Below are 18,119 nucleotides of genomic sequence, written 5' to 3'. Positions count from 1 at the left end.
GGGGATTGTTTTGGCTTCTCATCTGTAATAAAATAGACAACTGCTTAAAATGCAAAGTACATGTCTTGTTCTCTTCCTGAATCCTGTCAAATGCCAGTAGATTTTATCAAGAAAGGGACAAAAGCGTATAATACAACAAAAAGAACTCTTGCTGCCTTCAGCATTCAAATAGGGGCCTACTCAAAATGAAACTTTCACAAGTACCCTGCATGCCAACTAAATAAAATTCTTGTGAGGTTGGCCTTGCAGGCCAATTTGCACGCTCACGGGGCGAGTTTACATCTTATTCAAGAGATACATCTCTACATCTTGCAAGCCATAGTTAGACAAAATACAGGATTTAAAGTACGTAACCACACTAAATTCTCTAACATTAAGCACAACTTGGCTAGGGATGGGCCAAGGGAAGTTGTAGTACAAACAGAAAACTTCTGAGAATGTTGTTGTTGTCTCCTGCCACATGGCATCACAAGTTCATCTAACCTGCCATGGAGGCAAAACTTCTTATCTGTTATGTATGATCCAAGTGTAAACCAGATTAATGCTACTATGCTACCAGCCAAATCTAGCTGGACATCCTTCGCAACTTGGGATCAGCAAGTGTAATATAAGGACTCCCATGCTTTGTGTATACCTCATCATAACCATATAGAAAGAGACTGATTTGGATGATAGACATTGTAAAGGCACTCTTGGGACACTTCAATAGCAACAAGTCAGAAAAGTTTCTAGTCATCCACGCAATTTGTTATCACTTTGAATATGCTGCAAGGATTTTGCTGCTTTATTGTTAGACCTGGTCCTGCATTAACACCCAATAAATGCACACTCTACTACTATATCTTATCCGATTGGGGAAAATTGAGAGCTGGTCAATAATTTGTTAACCTGTTATAGAGAGATAAATCACACTTGAAAATAATGAACAGGCAAGTAATATGAAGAATTGAAGGTCATAAAAGTAAAAATTCTAAATGCAAGCTCAAATTTGGCTGAAATCATTGCATGGTTGTTGGTGGTGGCTCTTTCCTAACTTATCTGAGCTCTCTTCCAATGAGTGGTCCTTCTCCTGATCTGAGCTTGGATTGGACATGGGTGCATGTTGTGGACTGCTAAGTTGAATTTTTTTTCCTAAAATAGTATCCAATGATATTAGTTTAGAAGAATTGGTCAAGATTTCAAGAAAGAAGTGTAGCAATGTCACGAGTATTTACTATCTTGCATAATTAGATGTTACCATGCTTCTTTCTCCTCAGTGCTACACATACATTACATTTCATACCTCTCAAGATGTTAAGAAATTCAAGGTGTTAAGGCACGATACACAATGTCAATCATTCACCTAACATCTTAAATTTTTGGATTACTTTGTAGGAATAACATGGCTAAAAGTAATGTTTTCAAGAGTTCTGAATCCGAACCTTCTCAATAGTCAATACCCTTGATAACCCCTATATGTTATCTTGATTATCTTGCTCAGCGCCATCAGGCCAACTAGACAACCCATGGGCCTAAGAACATATTGCTTGATTGCTTCAAGCTATATCATTGCCTCACTGTTGAATCTTTTTTGCTTCTTGGATAGTACACTCCACAAGAAGCATTCAACTGTTCCATTAATATAAGAGAAACAAGTAAAAGTAATTTTAGGATAAAAAAAATAAACCAAACTCTCATGTAAGATCAGAGAATTCCATTTCAGCATACTATGAGGTTGTCAAATTTAAAGTCTTCCTTTGTAGCACCAACTGCAATTCTGGTACTATGTCAAAAGCTTAGTGTGCATAATATCTCACTCCCAAGTGATACAAGTTTTACTGAGAGGATAGCAAGTCATGAATGAAGTTAAATTCCAGCTGACTAATATGCAGGTCTTTCCAGTTGTTAATCTTATGTGATAATCCTAGAGTCAGGAAATCCATTGCTGGCTTGCAATGTTATACAAGGCCCATAGGCACATTGAAAACCATTACACAAGAAATTCCCATATACCCGAAAATTACTCACAAAAGAAGATGCTTTGATAAAATTATTGCACGAGTTAATTAAATGTGTGCTACTACTACTTCTAACCAGTAAAAGAAAAAAAAGAAACGTTAAATAAAACGAGCGTAAGAAGTAAGAACAACAGAAAGGAGTAAGAGAAGGATTAACAAAATACCCATTTCAACAAGATTACCTTTTAATACCTCAGAAAGATCCCGTAACCTAATTTCAACAATGCAATCTGCTGCTTTAAACAGCAACATCTTCATTGAGAACACAGCATTAAATTGATTTTGTGATCAAACGAATCAGCCAATATTTCGTAAATGGGCAGAACAAAAGAGGTTGGATGCAAAAATGATTCATTGCAGTTTGAAAGGAACAAAAGCCCTTATCTACCTCCATAGGCACAAATCACAATGCATGTAATTGTAAAGCAAATAAAACCGTAAAAGGAAAAAAGAAACATTAGCAAGAAATTTGGCAACCAATCGATCGGAACAAGAATAGGTAACGAGAATAAGCCAAGGGCTCGGGCTCGAGCTTTTGGGCTACGCGAAATCGGCAGATGCTGGCAAGTCGGTGCAGTCTTATCTCAAGTAGCAGAGTTTTTTTAATAGGCAGGGTGAATTCGTAATTAAACCAAAGTACAGGGGCGTTTCTTCTCCAAGCCATATCTTCTCTTTTCTATCGCGATATACACGTCTCCTGTCTTACTACTCCTCTCTCTCTCTCTCTCTCTCTCTCTCTCTCTCTCTCTCACACACCTTATCTCTAAAGAGAGAGCAATGGCGGCTTCTTCTCTCGCCCTCTCTTCTCTCTACTCTCAAATCTCTACAGTCTCCTCCTCCAAACCAAAGACTAAATCCATATCTCTCACCTTCTCCTCTATTAGACCCATCTCTCTGTTTCCCTCCTCGTGCTCTCTTCCTTCTCCAAGAAATGTGCGACATTTTGACCTGGGTTTCGTCCCGAAGGTCGCAGTGTCGTCAGAATTCGGCCAGGAAGAGGAGGAGGCGGAGGCCGTAGAGTTTTCGCCCGACTTGAAGCTTTTCGTTGGGAACCTTCCGTTTAGCGTTGATAGCGCTCAGCTTGCTGAGCTCTTTGAGCGCGCGGGAAATGTTGAGATGGTTGAGGTATAGTACTTTTGAGTTGATCTGGGCTCTTGGGTCCTTCTTATTTTATTGAATTTTTTACTTGTTTCGTTGGTTTGATCCCCTTCGCACAAAAAAGAGGGACTTTTGGGTCTCATTTCGTGAAGTTTACGTATTTTGGGGGGTATACTACTATTCTCTAATTTAATCTGTTGCGATTCATGCTTAGCATTCAGGAACTCCTATTTTAATTTGTAACTTTCTGTTTAGCTTAATGAGGTTACTTGGTCATTTAATTAATTGTCAGATGCCTATATGATATTAGAGGATAGTACTGTTGTTAGTCAGGGAGTGACATGTTTACTCTGTTAAATTAGCAATTGCATTTCAAATATTGTGCTCCTGGGAAGAGTAACCTAGGTCTTTCAAATCTACCGGTTCTCTACAACTTCATACAAGGTCAACATCCCTTTATATTCTCAATATGGGTAGTCCTATAGGTATTTCCTTGCACTGGTTTGTTGTGATGGGGTAGAGCAGTCTCTTGGATAACCGAAAAAGAAGTTGCCAGTCTGATAAACATACATATTGCGTGGACCGAGTGGCAAGTAAGAAAGTTGGCGATGAACAATTCTGATGATCATTAACATATGATAAAATAGGAGGACTACTGTGAAAGAGGCATAATAGAGGAGTAGAAGGTCAAATACTGAAATATTAAATTTACTCTTTAGTTATTGTTGGGTGCAACCAATGCTTCTTATACATTTCCCAAAAGAAACAAAAGGAAATATATTTTAACTTACTAGATTTGTATACTTTCAGCAAAAAAAAAATGATTGTTTGTACTTGCATCTCTTCAGTGGTATTTATAAATTGCGATATTTTGCTGTTGCAGGTTATATATGATAAATTTTCTGGAAGAAGCCGTGGATTTGGGTTTGTCACAATGTCTACAGTTGAAGAAGTTGAAGCAGCTGCTCAGCAGTTTAATGGCTATGTGAGTGTCTATGTGCATATTGAGTTTGTTTCTCTTTCTTTTGCTATTACTCGTATGTCTTATACATGAACTCTAGGGAATGGGGAAACATAATCTGTTCTCCTTGTTTTGGTATGTGATATAATGCTCTACAGGTTGTGGATTGCCGGGCTTTCTGGCTAAGTTATTGATGTTCAATATAGGTGTATGTTTTATAGTTCAACAGCTTCACATTATTTTGTTGTAGGTTTATGTTTGTTTAATTAGCTTTGGTCATTTCTTAACTTGCTTGATAAGGTATCTCTTTAAACTTCCTCATTGTGAACAGACACTTGATGGGAGGGCTTTGAGGGTAAATTCAGGACCACCACCCTCTAAGAGTGAGGCCCCTTCGAGAGGATTCCGGAACGAGGGCACCTATGATTCTACAAACAGGGTTTATGTGGGCAATCTCTCATGGGGTGTGGACAACTTAGCTCTTGAGACACTGTTCAGTGAACAAGGGAAGGTCATGGATGCCAAGGTGGTCTATGACAGGGAGACCGGGAGATCAAGGGGCTTTGGTTTCGTCACGTACAGCTCTGCTGAGGAGGTCAATAATGCTATAGCATCACTTGATGGCGCTGTAAGCCTCTCCAATTTGCTAATCATTCTATCTGAACTTTGATCTTCTTGATGTGTTCCCTATACTTTACGTGCTCTGCAGCTGACTTCTGCTATTTTTTGTAGGACTTGGATGGTAGATCTATTCGTGTTACAGTGGCCGAAGCAAAGCCTAGACGTCAGTTTTGACCTCACCTTTTGCTTAGGAATTTTAGTTAGTATGGTATGTCTGATACTACTGCCAGGCTTATAGTGTTTATGCTGAAATACATGTTTTGTGGTTTCCAACATGAAATCTGTAACACCTTTGAAGAAATCTTGTATCAGTGTTAGGTTTCCAACATGAAATTTGTAACACCTTGGAAATCTTGTATTCAGTGTTGAAAATTTGCTTGCATAACTCAGTTCTACTGGCTCTCAATGTCTGGGAAATTTGGTGCGTCAGAATTTAGATCATAGTGATTTATCTATGGGCAGGAAAGAAGCTCAGAATATGCTTGTCTAGTATGCTAATAATTGTGAGTACTTCCTTGATACATATGTTTGTTGGAATAAAACTATTTAATTGGTTTTATTAATACTTAATACTTCACAGTAGGTCAAGAAACTGATGCCAAAAGATGCATTTCTTATCATTGTTTTAAGAAAATAAATTTTTTTCCCCGAAATTGACCGTGATCAGGTGGAGCTATTACCCTGCTTCATGAGCTTTTACTTTAATGCTGTAAGATGCACATATAGTCAGGATATGCTTCAGTTATTTACTGAGCATCATGACTGGCATATAGTGAGCACTACTAAGTCACAAACAATGAAACAACTACAGCACAGCCTCAGAACAAGCACAAATCCCAATAGCTTCTTTGAATAAATTTGCTGCATTAATGATACTGGCAATAAAAGGTACAAAAGATTCATTCTTCCAGCAAACCAGTGTGACTCAAATATGTACAGCTTGTAATCATCAAAATACCCTTCATAACCTATAACCTTAAGATGACAAGTCCTACCACTAAAGATGAAAAGAACAAAGTTTCTCTACTACAATCATATGGGTTGCCTATAGAGAGTAGCTACTAGCTAGGCATTATAATAGCAACATAACTCATTGACCAGTTCATTGAACACCAACTCATCATTGTTCATTACTTTATTATCAATTTTGTTTTATATAAAATTTAATTATTACTTCTTATATTAGTATATAATCAAATGTTAAAATAATTTATACTGATATTAGTTCTCTTTTTTTAAGCATAAAAAACTAGAATATTTTTCTAGAATAAATCTTATTCCACAGATGAACAAAGTCTAATTGAATTCTTGGCTAGGCCATCCTTGTCATCGAAAAATCAATCTCCGAATGCTGCACAAACAACAGGACATAGTAGCGAGATTCAAATGAAAGAAGAGGACCATTCTGATACCCAACAAGTTCAAGGAATTGAAGAAGGATTTTTCACCTGAGCCATGGACTTTTTGCGAATCTCTTGCTCCTGCATCTCATAGCTGGTTGGAAGACCCAAGAATTTCTGGCGCTGATCGAACTGTTCAAGAAGCTAAAAATAGAATGAGCCGCCGTAATCAAAGGGTAAATGTCTCAAAGTTATGCAATTCAAATCTGCATTGTAGAATTACAAAAAGGAAAGAATTATTCACCAGAAAGGACATTATTGTTGCCATTACTGGCAGCAGTAAGAAATCTCATCTCAAATAAGAGAGAAATGTTACGAAGAATATTTATAAAAGAGGGCAAGAGCTGGGAGGGAGAAGTGATAATAATTGTTGGCAATAACAATCTGATTCTAAATAGTCACAAAAAATTCGTTCAAATTAAATTAAATGAATTCACAGATTACATAATAAAATTCTGAATAGTCGAGTCTAGTGTTGGATACTATCTCCTTAAGACCAATTCGCCCTTTACCGATTGCTTCTGGAACAGTGGACGTCGGTCTTCCAGGATACAACGACTATCTTGTACTAGAAAGGAAGCAGCTTTTTAATGCCTTGATTAAACCTGAACAGTACTGTACTCTCTCTCAAATGCAGACTCAGACTCGACTCTAGAAGGAATGAACCAAGTTTTCCTGATGTTATCTCTAATTATGCAGACTGACAGCCTATTTATAGAAGTAAACATGCTTGACTAAAAGATGCAAAATGTCATCGAATGGATGCACCATTTCGGGTCTAAAACTAATTAATAGTTATATTGTGAAGGGATGCATCATTTCGGGTTGGGTTCAACCAACTAACTGACTGATTAACTATTTATCGAAGGGACACACCACTTCGATCCCAAATCAAACCAGATTTGAACCTGCCAGACCGGGCGGCGCGCGTGTGTGTGAGTTAAGTTGCATAGTAACATTTACCCACAAAATAGGTACCCTTTTGGGGCTCAAAGCCCATAAAAAGTTTATTACTTATATACCATACTAACATTTCTCAAATATCCAATATGGTATTAAACTTACTTTTCTTTATTTCCCATTGTCATGATACGCACTTTAGAGTCAATTTTCATTCATTTTTTTTCATGGATTTGACTAAATGAATATTTGACAATAAAATACACTTTGAGCTAAATTAATTCCACCATTAAACCATCATTAATAATGTGTAGGTTCCACTTAAAACTTAGTTCAAAATTTATAAAAATTCATGTCAAATACATGAAATTACCTACAATAATAACATAATGCAAAGTATATCTTGATCTGCTGAAGAACAACTGTACTGAAATCAAGAATTTACCCTCACTTTCTCTATTGTCATTCGCGTTTCAGGATCCAAATCTGACAACTTGCTCATCTCAGGTCTGGTCTGTGCATCGATTTCAGTCTCCCCTTTTACCAAGAAATTCCACCATTCCTTTTGATTGTTTGCTTAAAAGTATAGAGATGCATTTCCCATCTTCTGCCATGAGCAAAGATAATGTTTACTTGTTAAGCATACTTAAAACGCAAGTACAGGTAAGTTTCTTGACAAGGATACGTGTGTAATAGTCTTCCACCACCACATCCTTTTGCTTCTCCTCCGTGTCGGCCTTCTCCTTCTCGGTAGAAGCTAGGGCGGTGACGCGACTCATGGCGGACGCGTCCTCCTCATTTCTTGGGAGAGAGGAAGGCGAAGAGGGAGAGGAGGAGGAGGAGGAGGAGGAGGAGGGTTTGGAGATCGGGCGTTGTTCTCTTCTAGACGACGGCCATGGCGAACTAGAGAGTGTGAGAAGGCTACGTTAGACCAGAGAGCTAAGTTTGCTCATACGGCAACAATTTAAATTTTAAAACAAGAGAAGGTTTATTAGATATCGGTGTTCGATTGCCATTAATTACGGACTTCCCTTATCGGATGCGAGTTGCATTAGGGTTTATTATTTAGAGAAGTCTAAGAGAAATCGGGTCGGAGCGTTTATATAAACGGGTCATATTCTCCTTGGCTTGATTTGACCAGACTGAATCCGACCCGTCAGAGCGTTTATATAAACCAGCATTCATTTCTCCATACTTCAAACGCTCAGGGAACGACGGCCGAGGCGTCTGCGGACCGACCCATTTCCCTCTCCAGCGACTCTCTGGCGCCTGTCGACGGACAGACGATGGCGTCGTCACTGACGGTTTGTTCTGTTTGTGTGTGTGTGTGCCGTGGACCTCGCTTCTATCTCTTAATCTCAAGTTTGGTAATGGCTTTGGCAGACCGAAGACAAAGATGTGGAGAGAAAGATGAAGAAGGAGCAAAAGGTTTGGTCTTTTCCCTGATTCCTATTCTTTGCTCCTTTGATTCCTCCGATCTGTTCATTAGAATATTACACTCTTTTATAATGTTTCTTTTCCTTCGATAGGCAAAAGAGAAAGCTGAGAAGAAACAAAAGGCTCAGCAGAAAGAAGCAGCTAGGCTTCAGGTAATCAAACTAATCATCGCTTAATTAGTTGTGTTTTCTAGATAAGCAGTTCATTAAGAATGGATGATGATTACATATCTGTTTTATTGTGCGTAATTGGATTGTGTTGTCTGTTTGTATGCATTGTATACTAGGCGCAAGAGGTATCTGATGGCCCAAAGAGAAGCGAAAAGAAGCATAAGAAGAAAGACGCCGGGAACGAGAACCCTAGGGATTTTCTTGATCCATTCACTCCCGATGGGGAAAAGAAGAAACTGTCTCGGCAAATGGCGAAGCAGTACCAGCCATCTTCTGTGGAGAAATCGTATATTATTACTTCCATTAACTCGTGTTATCATCTCAATAACGAATGAGATTCTGAATTTTGCAATGCGTTCCTTTTCCTCTCATTTAGATGGTACGACTGGTGGGAGCGTGCAGGTTTCTTTTCCGCAGATGCAAACAGCTCAAAACCACCTTTCGTGATAGTAAGTGCCTCCAGCAATTTTTATTAAACTTTTGTAACATGTTTCCAATCTGAGAGCTGGAATCTATCAGAAATGAAGTCTGGAGAATAGCAATTGGTCTCTGTGATCTTATCATATGTATCAGAAAAGTAATATTCTGTGCTGCAGTTAATAGATATAATCTGATATACTGCATGAAATTTCCGTTGATTTTTCGGGATTAACCTACATAACATTAAAAATATTCCATGATGATCAATAGAGATAATTGTTAAATATGCAGCACATACATATTTCTTCTCCAGCATCTGCCAGTCAATACCAAAGCCTAGATGTTCATGTAGATGCTTATTTACGTGCTTAATGATAAAATCCCTATTTAGTGATTAAAGATGACCGTATTACTATATTAGTACTTCTTGGATGGAAATCCTGTTGACCTTGTTTCATATAAATGTCTTCTTTTGCATCATCTGCAGGTTCTGCCGCCTCCGAATGTGACAGGAGCTCTTCATATAGGGCATGCTCTAACTGCTGCTATACAGGTGACTATGCTGACTTCTCATAGATTTCCTCATATTTCTATTATTCATCTGTGTTCTTGTCTTTGTATTCCCTTTAAGTCGCATGTTGCGTCTCTGTTTTTTGCAGGATACAATTATCCGATGGCGGAGAATGTCAGGTTATAATGCTTTATGGGTACCTGGAATGGACCATGCTGGTATAGCAACCCAGGTTTAATTCTTCTTAAAACATCTGATGAATCTTGATATTCTAGATTAATTGAATTTTAGGAGTATGGAGACATGCTTTTTAGTGAGAATAATTGGCATGATGTTTCTGAAATATGCTTATAAATTGTTCTTATGTGCTGTTCACAGTGGAAACCTTTGCTCCAAAATTATGACTCTGCATTAATCGTGCTATAGCATTTCTTCTTAGGAGTTAGGATAAGAGTAATTGATCAAGCTTTTATTTGAAACATTTCCAGATGACCAAGTTTTGGTTTAGACGAAGGCTTGCACCAGTTTTTGACTTGAAATATTTTGCACCACTGAATGTTTTATCTCGTTTCGATAACTAATTTAGGATGCCAGAACATTCTTCTAACAAAATCATCCTAGAAAATATCATTATATCTCATAATTGTTGTTATCATGTTTCCTAGAATAGTTATTTTGAGTCAGTATGCTGCTTTTTTAAACTACTGTCGGTTTTCCAGTATTTTACCCCAAACTAATGTTCTATTATGCCTTACTAGATTATTCTTGCCTTTTGTATATTAATATGCTTTGTTGTCTTTACATAGTTTATAAATGTTGAATCATATGCTTTTAATCACTCATCAGACCCCTTCTATAGCACTTGATAGCATTACCCTGTTGATATGGCTCAAGAACTTCGAGTTGGGTTATTCCCTTATTATTTATTGTTGTGTTCTACTACTCTTGATGCTTTATGTTTTCCTTTTATTTAATTCTCAGGTTGTTGTGGAGAAGAAGCTGATGCGTGAAAGTAAATTAACCAGGCTTGATATAGGACGTGAGAGTTTTATGTCTGAAGTGAGTGCTTGTTTTCTGATATGAAATTTGATTGATCTCTGAAATTTTGCTTTCATTGATGCTTCTTTATTATTGTTTTGTATCAGGTTTTTAACTGATAGATGATGCTATAACTTTTAGGAGGAATTTATTATTTTCAATTATAATCTGCATCTGTTAACATAATTTCATCCATCTGATCCAATCCCTTGTTCTTTTGCTCGCTTGCTTACTTGATAGGTCTGGAAGTGGAAAGATCAGTATGGTGGTACCATATTAACCCAGGAACGTCGCCTTGGAGCTTCACTTGACTGGTCCCGCGAGGTTCTGATATTGTATCTTTTTGTCAATTATGAATCAAATATTGTTGGTTGACCATAATCTTTTCGTCATGAGATTCTGATATTGTATCTTTTTGTCAATTATGAATCAGTGTTTCACAATGGATGAGAAGAGATCAAAAGCTGTAACTGAGGCTTTTGTTAGGCTGTACAGGGAAGGTCTAATCTATAGGTCAGCTTGGTTACAGTAACCCTGGTGTTTCCGTAAGAATGTTAGACTGCAGAAAAGCTTCTCTCCTTATTCGAGTATTGAGGTGCTAGATATTTAGATCAGGCTTTTCTCAAATATAGTTTGCATTGCTGTTAGTATGGTAGATCCATCTAAAGCTGTTTTTTTCCAAGTTGCCCTTGAATGTGTACCTTTTGCTTCTTTTGCAGGGACAATCGTCTTGTGAATTGGGACTGCACATTACGTACAGCAATATCCGATATTGAGGTACTTAATGATTTCAACTTGTCCGCTGATAAACTAATAATGTCATTTATTGTTCTTGGTGGTAAAGAATCTATGTTGCATGCCTTTGTAGGTTGAGTCTAAGGAAATTGAAGAAGAAACTTTGCTAAAAGTTCCTGGCTATGACACTCCAGTTAAGTTTGGCGTATTGACCTCTTTTGCTTATCCATTAGAGGGAGGATCAGGTGAGATTATAGTTGCAACGACCAGAATAGAAACAATGCTTGGTGATACGGCAGTAGCTATTCATTCTAAAGACGAGCGATATAAGCACCTCCATGGGAAATGTGCAATCCACCCATTTCTTGGAAGGAGACTTCCAATAATCTGTGATGATAAGTTAGTGGATCCTAAATTTGGAACAGGGGCTGTCAAGGTAAGCATAGTTCTGGTTGATCTTATCAATGAACTTATTTTCTTCTGTTTATATGCTTTTATTTGCAATATAGTTTTTTTTCCTTTATCCTGTTAATTCTGTCGTTTTAGTTTATCTTCCTTATTGCAGATTACGCCGGCTCATGATGCAGATGATTTCGAAGTTGGCAGAAGACACAGGCTCGATTTTATCAATATGTTCACTGACGATGGTAAGATAAATAGTAATGGTGGTCTTTTTGAAGGAATGCCTCGTTTTACAGCTCGTGTTGCTATTACCGAGGCATTGCAGGCAAAGGTATCAACATACCATGTATCTCAGTCTTGCTTGATGTCATACCTTTCTATGTTATTTCTTTCATATTATCTGGTTTTATATACTGATAAGTAAGAGATTAGCAGTCCAAAGAAATAAATCAGAAGGATGATTATCAGCCCAAGTCTGCTATGTGAAAAATAAATTGCTCTTTCTTCCAATATGTAATCATATAATTCTATTGATTGGATTTCCTTCATTACTGAAAGAAGTCAAGAACCACCGAGCCTTTAGTCCTAACTACTTCGGTCATCTATATGAATCAGTGATTCAAATTCCTCCATTTCATATGTACTTAGTTCAAGGCTTTCTGTCAAATCAATTGACACAGGGCTTCCTTTAATGCTGAGTCATTTTTCCTGCTACAATACTTGTGAACCCTTTTGATCCTTGACATCTTGGTACCATTATATTGGCCATGTTGAATTTAGTAACAAATGGCAATCATGCCTCTAGTTCCAACTTCCAACAATTTGATTTCCTCTTCCTGAAGTCACAAATAAGACAAAATAGATGATAGTTGATGGAAGAAGTCATCAGTTCTTCTGAGTTCCTCTTATGATCCACTGGAAACATCTTTTTGGCTTCACCTCAACGAAGTACCAGCAGAAGCTGCTGCTCTGCTGAGAAAATTGTTCCTCTCCAGAGCGCTCTTTGTTAGTTTGTGACTGCCCCTTCTGTCCTGTCCTCACAGTTGGATTAAGACGGTTTAGTTTTGGTTTTACCATCTTATTAAGGGTGGGAGCATTCTGGCAGTGATTGTATGAGTTTTTTTTCCATCTAGATTGATTTGGAACCTTACACTATGATGAATTACACTATGATGAACCAAAAGACTGAAAGGAGAGCACATATTTAACTCAAATGTTTCCAGTACTTATCTATTCATGCTTTGTTAATATCCTACAGACTTGCGGTCTTTAATCTTCTGGAGAATAATTTTCTCTGAATGGCTGACAGAAGCAATTGACTCTTTATCTAAGCAATCAGAAATGTCTATTTGCTCGGTGATATGAGAAAAGTATTAGTGATAATGTAAATGTGTCTCCTGAAAATTTTATTTGCGTACTTCTATTTCTGATGATTTTGGTTGTATTTTCTTTTGTCTTTCTTGTCATGTAAGATTTTGTGGAATGTCTCCAAATGCTATTAACAAAAACTTGTTTAAGTAGGGGCTATACAGAGGTGCTCAGAAGAATGAAATGAAACTTGGCATATGTTCGAGAAGCAATGATATTAAGGAGCCAATGATAAGGCCCCAGTGGTTTCTTAGTTGTGGCTGCATGAAAGAGCTAGCTCTTGATGCTGTAGAATCCAAGAAAATTGAGATCATTCCACAGCAATACAAGCAAGAGTGGGACGGGTACCTTTTCGCATTCTGTTTGTCAGATAAATGTTTCTTGTTATAAAATCTTCCAGTTAAGCAATTAATATTATAATTGATTCAAATCTAATAGATGGGTAAAAAATATACGTGATTGGTGCATATCAAGGCAACTTTGGTGGGGCCATCGCATTCCAGCTTGGTATGTGACTCTTGAAGAGGACCAGCATCAAGACCTAGGTTTTTACAACGACCACTGGGTTGTTGCAAGAAATGAGAATGAAGCAGTTTTGGAGGCGAACCAGAGGTTTTCTGGGAAGAATTTTCATATTAGTCAGGACCCTGATGTGTTGGACACATGGTTTTCATCTGGTCTCTTTCCATTATCAGTACTTGGCTGGCCAGATGATACAGCTGATTTTGGTGCATTCTATCCTACTTCAGTCCTTGAGACTGGGCATGACATCCTCTTTTTCTGGGTTGCAAGGATGGTGATGTTAGGACTGAAACTTGGTGGTGATGTACCCTTCAGAAAGGTTCACTTTTATGCACAATTGAATTTTCTTTTTGTATTTGTTATGTTCTGTTTGTGAGTTTAGTCTCTCTATAGCTGAAGTGGTATTTCTTTTTTCCTTTTCAGACCCTGCTTTAAAAACCTTTTCAATATTGATCTATTTAGTTCCTACCCTCTCTAAGGAGAGCACTGACAGGAGCCTTGTGCAATCTCAAAACATTTTTATTGTAGTAAAGTTTGTATTGCTGTACTAGAGTCTGTTCTAAGTTCTTACATAGCCATGTACGCTCAGGTGTACTTGCATCCAATGATTCGTGATGCCCATGGCCGTAAAATGTCCAAATCCTTAGGCAATGTTATTGATCCACTTGAAGTAATAAATGGTATATCGCTAGAAGGGCTCCACAAAAGGCTGGAAGAGGGTAATCTGGATCCAAATGAAGTATCCATTGCAAAGGAAGGACAGAAAAAGGACTTTCCAAATGGTATTGCTGAATGTGGTGCTGATGCTCTCCGTTTTGCACTCCTTGCTTACACAGCTCAGGTTTGTCTCTTGACTTGGTTTCCTTACTTTTATGGTTTGCTTGTCACCGAGGTGATTAATTTCTTTATCATTTTTCTTCAGTCTGATAAGATAAATCTTGATGTATTAAGAGTTGTTGGGTACCGGCAATGGTGCAATAAGTTGTGGAATGCAGTATATTTTTCCATTTGCAAGCTAGGAGACCAATACATGCCTCCTGCAATTATTATGGGGAATTCAATGCCATCAGTTTGCAAATGGATACTCTCAGTCCTAAATAAAGCTGTAGCCAAAACTATTTTATCTTTTGAGTCGTATAAATTCTCTGATGCAACAACAGCTGTATATTCGTGGTGGCAATTTCAATTCTGTGATGTGTTCATCGAAGCCATCAAACCTTATTTCTTCCATGATTCAGAGGAGTTTGAATTTGCAAGAACAGCCTGTAGAGATGTTTTATGGACATGTCTAGACACTGGTTTGCGCCTGCTCCATCCATTCATGCCATTTGTTACAGAAGAGTTATGGCAGCGTCTTCCTCAAGCAAACCAATCACATAGGAAAGATTCAATTATGATAACAGATTACCCATCAGTTGTAGAGGTAAAACTTTTACTCTCAAAAGTCCTGGACGCATCATCCCAGGGAACCTGAATTTGATCTTCCTTTCATCTTTGTGTTCATCAATAATTTTTTTTCCATTTTCAGGAATGGACAAATGAAGAAATTGAATGTGATATGGAGACTGTCATAGGCACAGTCAGAAAGCTCAGATCACTTCGTCCACCAGGGCTCAAAAATGAAAGGTATGCAGACGATGGCAGACTGATCGTTATCAAATTAGTAGCTCCTTTTGGTTTTTGTTGTTGTGAACGATTGACTTTTAAATTTCCCCTATGTGATGACAGATACCCAGCTTTTGCACTTGGACGAGGACATGATGTTGCTGTCATTGTTAAAAGCTATCAATTTCAGATTCTGACTCTTGCTTCCATATCATCTCTAAAGGTTCCATTTTTCTCTACAAAAATGAAAGCTTTTGCATGACATTTTTTTCACTATCATAATGATCCAATTAGTCATCTGAACATGTTGAAATTTTTTGAGTGTGAAAGAGATGCATCCCATGTCATTCCCTTGTGCATTTGGAAAGTGAAAATAAATCCTTTATTGATTATTCACATTATGTCTTTATGAAATTGTGTTATTCCAAGCCTAAGAATTGGTTGCATGAATTATGAGAGGCTGTAGTTTGAACTTTGAACAGCAATGGTGTGGCTTGTATCATGCTACAAAGCCTACATGTTGTTGCATCCTGTTTGGCTCACCTTTAGATATTGTCTTTTAAAATGTTAGGAAGTGTGAGTGTAGCAATTTAATACCACAAGGTCTCATTAATTTCATCGAGTTGCTTTCATTTTATAGTCTAACTTATATCAATTTGGGGATTTTTTGTTTTATAATTCTTCAAGCACTGAATTAGCCCAAACCAGCAGATGGTTTCATATATCGCTCTGGTATTTAACCTTTTCATAGCCTATGAGGTCTCTTAGGTTGCCTGAAAGAGTTGAATAGTTGATCTATTACATGTTTGCCATGTGCATGAGCACATGCTATCGCTCTACAAGCTCCACATAAATTTGGTGTGGAACCCACATAAATGTGTGATTTCTGCAGGCCGCTTCCCTAAATTTAGCTCCTTTGCTATCTCTAACCAGTTAATTTTTTTAAATTTGTGCAGATTCTGGCTGAGGAAGACACACCTCCTGCTGGGTGTGCGATGGAAGTAGTAAATGAAAATCTGTCCGTATATCTTCAACTTCAAGGAGTCCTGAATGCAGAATCAGAACGTGAAAAACTCACAAGAAAGAGAGAAGATATCCAAAAGTGAGTTCCAGTCAAGCTTAGTTCATGTGATAAAATATTCTTTTCACCAAGCAGCTTTATTTTCTTCTCTGGTAGGTTATATTTGCTTAGTTTGTAAAGAATGAACATACCACATTAACATGAAGTTAATGCCACATTGTTCAGAACTGGTTGTGCCGTGCTTGTCAGAACTTTTCAAGTTTGTAGTAAGAAAAAAAAATTAAGTTATTATTTCCCCTAAATTTAGTGCTGAGGTAGCAAATTTTGTGCCAAAAGGAGATAGTTTGTATATGGGAAGACGAACTAGAAGCACTGGTTTTCTTAACTCCTTAAATCTGGTAGAGAAGGTCATTTATTAATTGTTATGATGTGAGCTCCAAGTTTTGGCCTCTATAGATCAATGGAGTAGAACGGATAGCAAAATGGTGGTTGACATTTTCCAAAACAGAATCTATCTTTATAGCCATAATCAAGCTGACTAACAATGAAGGTCTGCTTTCAGTTGGCTCATCTTTCAGAGATTTTCACCATTTCATGAGCATATTGTCCTTTCTTTATGTGGAAGTTATTTATAGCTGAATGGCCAGGGCATCAGGAAAATTTTCGGTTATTTGACATGCAATCATATACAAGTTCCATGATCGCAGTCACAAATTGTTCTCACTAAATCTGTAACATAAAATAATCCAGCTATCATCACCTTTTATAATCTCATCTTAGATTCATGAAGTACATCTCAGTGATTTTTTTACATGTACTATTTGCCTTGTCCCTTATCAAACACTAGGAAATACACTCCTTTTCAATTGGTGGGAACCTTTAATAGTATTGTCTAGTCTTAGACTCTTAGTATTAAGTGAATGACCAATTTCTTTGTGCAGACAATATTCTATGCTTGCTCGGAAAATGAATGCTCAAGGTTACAAGGAGAGAGCTCCCAAGAGCATCCAAGAGGAAGACAGCAAGAAGCTCACTTCTCTATTGGAAGAACTTAGGATCATCAGCAAAGCCGAAGAAGATTTAGATTTTGCTTTAGATGAGGAAAAGTAATTTTCTGTAAAATTTATATTATATTAAAATCTCGTGGAGATCTTGTTGGTATTTTTGTTTACTTATAAAGCGAAGAACATTCGATTGAACTTAGGAAACTGATTATACTGGTAGTACCTTCATGTGCTTTTGATGCTAATCTTTGGTTAGGCAGCTACATCTCATTGGATGTATGTTCTATTCTGGTGTCTGGTTGGTCGACTGTATCACCATTCATAGCATTAATAATAATCATGATACCGAAATTTGATCAGCTATCCAGCTTAGTTTTTCTTAATAAGTTCTCGGATGCCAACTGGAGTATGGCATATTGGCATCTGAGTCAGTTGGAGCATTTTGTTGTGCTGTTGGCTGAGCTATCAAATGAGCACATGATGTTGGCATTTTCTGCCCAGTTGGACAACAGAGTATTGGCACCAGACGAACCTGTACATTATATTATAGGAAGTGTCGATATGGACTTTGTCTTTGTACAGCAGGATGGAGACAGGGAGTATCATTATTGATCAGATTATAGCTTATTGGGTCATTCTGTTAATCAGATTAAGTCATTTGTTAACTATTCAACGGTACTGTGCTGGGTGTCATTATTATTATTATTTGTTGATCATGCTGACTGGATCTTGCATTTCACGGAGCAGGACAACTTATTAGGTAAAGGTACATTTATTTTCTCCAGATATCACTGTTTTCGTATCTATCATCATCAGACTATGAAGAGGTAGTGGCACAGCGAAAGAGAGGCATCAACCACCATGGCATCTTAATCAGTGATATAAAATTTTCAACCATTACATTTTGGC

At 37.6% G+C, this 18,119-nt stretch overlaps 2 protein-coding genes and 1 long non-coding RNA gene across 5 annotated transcripts; 2 read left to right on the top strand and 1 right to left on the bottom strand.

The window, feature by feature from the left end:
• Positions 1–2,717: 2,717 nt before the first annotated feature.
• LOC140779875 (30 kDa ribonucleoprotein, chloroplastic-like) lies at positions 2,718–5,083 on the top strand. Its single transcript, XM_073125193.1, has 4 exons — positions 2,718–3,122; positions 3,979–4,080; positions 4,388–4,684; positions 4,789–5,083. Exons 1-4 carry the CDS (start codon positions 2,775–2,777, stop codon positions 4,849–4,851), a joined length of 810 nt encoding a protein of 269 aa, XP_072981294.1. The 5' UTR covers positions 2,718–2,774; the 3' UTR covers positions 4,852–5,083.
• An 883-nt stretch (positions 5,084–5,966) lies between these two features.
• Positions 5,967–7,906, bottom strand: LOC140778752 (uncharacterized). 3 transcript variants are annotated; one of them, XR_012107243.1, is made up of 4 exons: positions 7,663–7,906; positions 7,423–7,584; positions 6,126–6,283; positions 5,967–6,028 (listed from the first exon to the last, which is right to left on the bottom strand). It is a non-coding gene; the product is annotated as an uncharacterized lncRNA (long non-coding RNA). The 3 variants fall into 3 exon arrangements; XR_012107241.1 differs by having other exon boundaries at positions 7,423–7,906; XR_012107242.1 differs by having other exon boundaries at positions 7,429–7,906.
• LOC140778751 (valine--tRNA ligase, mitochondrial 1-like) lies at positions 6,018–17,554 on the top strand. The gene is made up of 22 exons (XM_073123605.1): positions 6,018–6,253; positions 8,186–8,281; positions 8,361–8,405; positions 8,507–8,566; positions 8,701–8,870; positions 8,961–9,033; positions 9,492–9,557; positions 9,664–9,747; positions 10,497–10,574; positions 10,794–10,877; positions 10,987–11,066; positions 11,273–11,330; positions 11,422–11,724; positions 11,854–12,021; positions 13,212–13,402; positions 13,497–13,899; positions 14,170–14,421; positions 14,503–15,003; positions 15,109–15,206; positions 15,309–15,408; positions 16,142–16,287; positions 17,148–17,554. Exons 1-22 carry the CDS (start codon positions 6,233–6,235, stop codon positions 17,314–17,316), a joined length of 3,246 nt encoding a protein of 1,081 aa, XP_072979706.1. The 5' UTR covers positions 6,018–6,232; the 3' UTR covers positions 17,317–17,554.
• The last annotated feature ends 565 nt before the right edge of the window (positions 17,555–18,119 follow it).

Source organism: Typha angustifolia, chromosome 15 (genome assembly GCF_048772165.1).
Source record: "Typha angustifolia cultivar Huaian chromosome 15, ASM4877216v1, whole genome shotgun sequence".
Taxonomy (NCBI): domain Eukaryota; kingdom Viridiplantae; phylum Streptophyta; class Magnoliopsida; order Poales; family Typhaceae; genus Typha; species Typha angustifolia.
This window is presented reverse-complemented; position numbering and strand designations above follow the sequence as displayed.

Coding starts and splice junctions, on each gene's coding strand:
- LOC140779875 (XM_073125193.1), top strand. CDS start 2,775: ATGGCGGCTTCTTCTCTCGCCCTCTCTTCTCTCTACTCTCAAATCTCT. Junction 3,123..3,978: donor GAAATGTTGAGATGGTTGAG/GTATAGTACTTT, acceptor TTGCTGTTGCAG/GTTATATATGATAAATTTTC. Junction 4,081..4,387: donor CTCAGCAGTTTAATGGCTAT/GTGAGTGTCTAT, acceptor CATTGTGAACAG/ACACTTGATGGGAGGGCTTT.
- LOC140778751 (XM_073123605.1), top strand. CDS start 6,233: ATGAGCCGCCGTAATCAAAGG. Junction 6,254..8,185: donor TGAGCCGCCGTAATCAAAGG/GTAAATGTCTCA, acceptor TCAAACGCTCAG/GGAACGACGGCCGAGGCGTC. Junction 9,748..10,496: donor ATGCTGGTATAGCAACCCAG/GTTTAATTCTTC, acceptor TTTAATTCTCAG/GTTGTTGTGGAGAAGAAGCT.